At 61.8% G+C, this 3044-nt stretch overlaps 2 protein-coding genes across 2 annotated transcripts in view; one reads left to right on the forward strand and one right to left on the reverse strand.

Annotated features, from left to right (window-relative positions):
• Nucleotides 1-1162, forward strand: part of ENH_00010710 (hypothetical protein, conserved) — a gene marked incomplete at both ends in the record, with an annotated part of 4162 nt that extends 3000 nt beyond the window's left edge. Inside the window, 3 exons of the mRNA XM_013578810.1 lie at nt 30-213; nt 297-374; nt 638-1162. Of these exons, the coding sequence (XP_013434264.1) occupies nt 30-213; nt 297-374; nt 638-1162 (787 nt within the window). The remainder of the gene's footprint in view (nt 1-29; nt 214-296; nt 375-637) is intronic.
• A 783-nt stretch (nt 1163-1945) lies between these two features.
• ENH_00010720 (hypothetical protein, conserved) lies at nt 1946-2503 on the reverse strand (the record flags this gene model as incomplete). The annotated part of the gene is made up of 1 exon (XM_013578811.1): nt 1946-2503. One exon carries the CDS (start codon nt 2501-2503, stop codon nt 1946-1948), a length of 558 nt encoding a protein of 185 aa, XP_013434265.1.
• Between the last annotated feature and the right edge of the window lie 541 nt (nt 2504-3044).

Here is a 3044-nt window from a genome sequence, read left to right on the forward strand (position 1 = left end):
TTCTGCTGCTGCTGCTGCTGCTGCTGCAGAGGAAGCGTGCTGGGGGGGCTGCAGCAGCAGCTGCTGCAGCTGCTGGGGCTGCAGCAGCAGCAAACTGCAGCAGCGCTGCTGCACAGACCCCCCGAAATGGTCTTGAGGCCTGAGCGGCTGCCAGGAAACTGCTACGCTTTCAAGGGCCCCACAGGCCGCATTGCCATCATTTTGCCCACAGCAGTGCGCACGCTGCTGCTGCTGCTGCTGCTGCTGCTGTTGCTGCTGCTGCTGATGGGCGGGCTGTTGCTGCTGCTGCTGGGCAGGTTGTTGGCGCTGTTGTTGCTGCTGCTGGGCAGGTTGTTGGGGCTGCTGCGGCTGCTGCTGCTGCAGCTGGGCAAGCTGTTGCCGCTGCGGCTGGGCAGGTTGCTGCTGTTGCTGCTGCTGCTGCTGCAGCTGGGCAAGTTGTCGCCGCTGCTGCAGCTGGTTGCTGCTGTCGTGCTGCTGTGACTGCTGCGCTGTCTGCTGCTGCTGTGGTGAAAGACGGGAAGCTGTAGCTGCTTCGCAGCGGCAGCCCCAGGAAAGGCCCAGAGCCGTTTCCGCAGCAGGGAGAAGCAACGCAGGAGCTGCTGCTGCTGCTGCTGCTGCTGCTGCTGCTGCTGTTCAGGTGTATGTACAGTCCGTCGCCGTAGACGACATGATGTCAGTGCTCACGAGGGACACAGCCCCAAAGCGCATGCGAGTGTGGGGTTATTCTGACTCGAGGTTGTATGCGCCGCCCCACTCTCCCATCAGCAGCAGCAGCAGCAGCAGCAGCAGCAGCAGCGCCAGCAGCAGCAGCGGCGGCGGCGGGAAGAGTTCGCTGAAGATGCTACCTGCAGACAGCAGCAGCAGCGCAGCCACCTGGCTGCTGTCGATGCTCTCGAGACAGCCCAGTAACACAGCAGCAGCAGCAGCAGCAGCAGCGGGGGCCCCGCTGCTGCTGGGGGAGTTCGTGCTGCAGCAAGGCAGCAAGAGCTGCCGCTTTCAAGTGCAGCAGCAGCAGCAACCCATCAAAAAGATTGTTTTTGAGTTTTTAGAAAACTTCGGCAACAGCAAGTACACTTGCGTGTACAGGCTGAGGGTGCACGGCAGCAAAGCCGTGCTGCTGGCCAGCAGCAGAAGCAGCAGCAGCAGCAGCAGCAGCAGCTGATGGTGCTGCCAATGCTGCAGCTGCTCTGGTGTCTCTCCAGAACCAGCAGCTGGTTCGAAGTGGGAAGCAGCGCAGCACCAAGTGTGCTTGCTGCTGCGTTTGCTGCTGCGATTGCTGCTGCTGCGTTGGCTGCAACGCCAACTGTTTTGCTGCTGCAGCAGCAACAGCAGCAGCAGCAGCAGAGCCTGATTTGGCCGCATCACTAGCGGCGCACATTCCATGTAACCTAATTAAAGAGAGGCCCTTCGGGCTTGGCAAGAGCAGCAGCGGCGCGAGCTGCTGCTGCTGCTGCTGCTGCTGCTGCTGCTGCTGCTGCTCAAACGTTTAACTGACATTTCTGAGTCTCCCTTTGAATTCGCGCCGTGGGTTGCGCGGGGCAGCAGCAGATACTGCTGCAGATCCTACTGCTGCAGCAAGTGCTGCTGCTGCTGCTACGGCAGCAAGCGCTGCAGCTGCCCCTTGGCTGCTGCAGCAGCAGCTACACAGGGCCGCTGCAGCTCATAAATGCAGCAGCGTGCTGCTGCTGCTCAAAAAATCCAGGGGCTGCACTGCCAATGCGCCCATTGCTGCAGCAGCAGCAACAGCAGCAGCAACAGCAGCAGCAACAGCAGCAGCCATGCAGTCCTGCAGCAGGAGCTGCAGAGCCAGAGGCTGCAGCAGCTCACAAATCTGCTGCTGGGTACAGTCACACGAGTTGGGATGCCTAGCTGCAGCGACAACAGCGCGGTGCTGCAGCAGCAGCAGCAGCAACTGCTGCTGCTGCTGCTGCTGCTGCTGCTGCTGCTAAAGCGGGCTGCCCGCAAGGGCGTCGTCTAGCAATTCTGCCATTTCGTTTTCTTCCACTTCGCTGCTGACATCTGTGTCGCTGCTGCTGCTGCTGCTGCTGCTGTTTTCGGGGACGCTGCAGGGGCTGACGGGGTGCCTGCGCGCGGGGTACCTGCTGCTGCTGCTGCTGCTGCTGCTGCTGCTGCTGCTGCTGCTGCTCCGCTCAGCAGCGTCGGCAGCAAGTGGGGTGGTGCTGCTGCAGTAGGCAGCAGGAAAGGCAGGACTCTCGAGCCCCTCCGCCGGGTGAACAGACGCCGTGGGGGAGCTGCTGCCGTTGCTGCTGCTGTTGCTGCTGCTGCTGCTGCTGCTGTTGCTGCTGCTGAGGTTGACAGCGACGTCGGAGAGCTCGTAGTCCGAGTCGTCTTCCGTCTCTGCGTCGCTGATGCTCCTGCTGCGGGCGGCCTGCTGCTGCAGCTGCTGCTGCTGCTGCAGCTGCATCTTGCTGTGCCGCAGCAGCTGCAGCTGCTGGTGCTGCAGCACCTCCCTATACACCTGGCGGCTTCTCGCCATAAACATTCGGACATCTCCTGTAAGTCTTTCTTCATCTCCAATGATTTCAGCTGTACGTACACTGCCGAGTTTCTCGAGAGTAGCAGCAGCGAGCCCCTTTGCTGCTGCTGCTGCTGCTGCTTCCGCTGCAGCAAGCGCGAGCTGCTCCGGAGTTTTCTCGCGAGCTGCTGCTGCTGCGGCGGCCGCAACTGCCGCCGCCTCAGCTGCTGCTGTGTCTGCTGCAGCAGCTGCTGCGCTGGCCAACGACGGGGGACCCGACACGGCTTGCTGCGCAGCAGCAGCAGCAGCAGCAGCAGCTGAGGATGCTGCGGGCGCTCGGGTGCAGTCGCAGCAGCAGCAACAGCCGCCACAGTTTGTGCAGTCTTCTTCCCTTTGCTGCTGCTTTCGCTGCTTTGGCCAACCCACAGCAGCAGCAGCAGCAGCACAGTATATCTTAGTGCCGCGACCTGCAGCACAAAAGCAATTCAGCAGCAACAAAAGGAGACCAGTAGCAGCAGCAGCAACAGCAGCAGCAGCGGCAGCAACACCAGCAGCAGCACAGTGCCTG

This window comes from Eimeria necatrix, genomic scaffold, assembly GCF_000499385.1.
Source record: "Eimeria necatrix Houghton genomic scaffold, Enh_scaff131, whole genome shotgun sequence".
Lineage (NCBI taxonomy): Eukaryota > Apicomplexa > Conoidasida > Eucoccidiorida > Eimeriidae > Eimeria > Eimeria necatrix.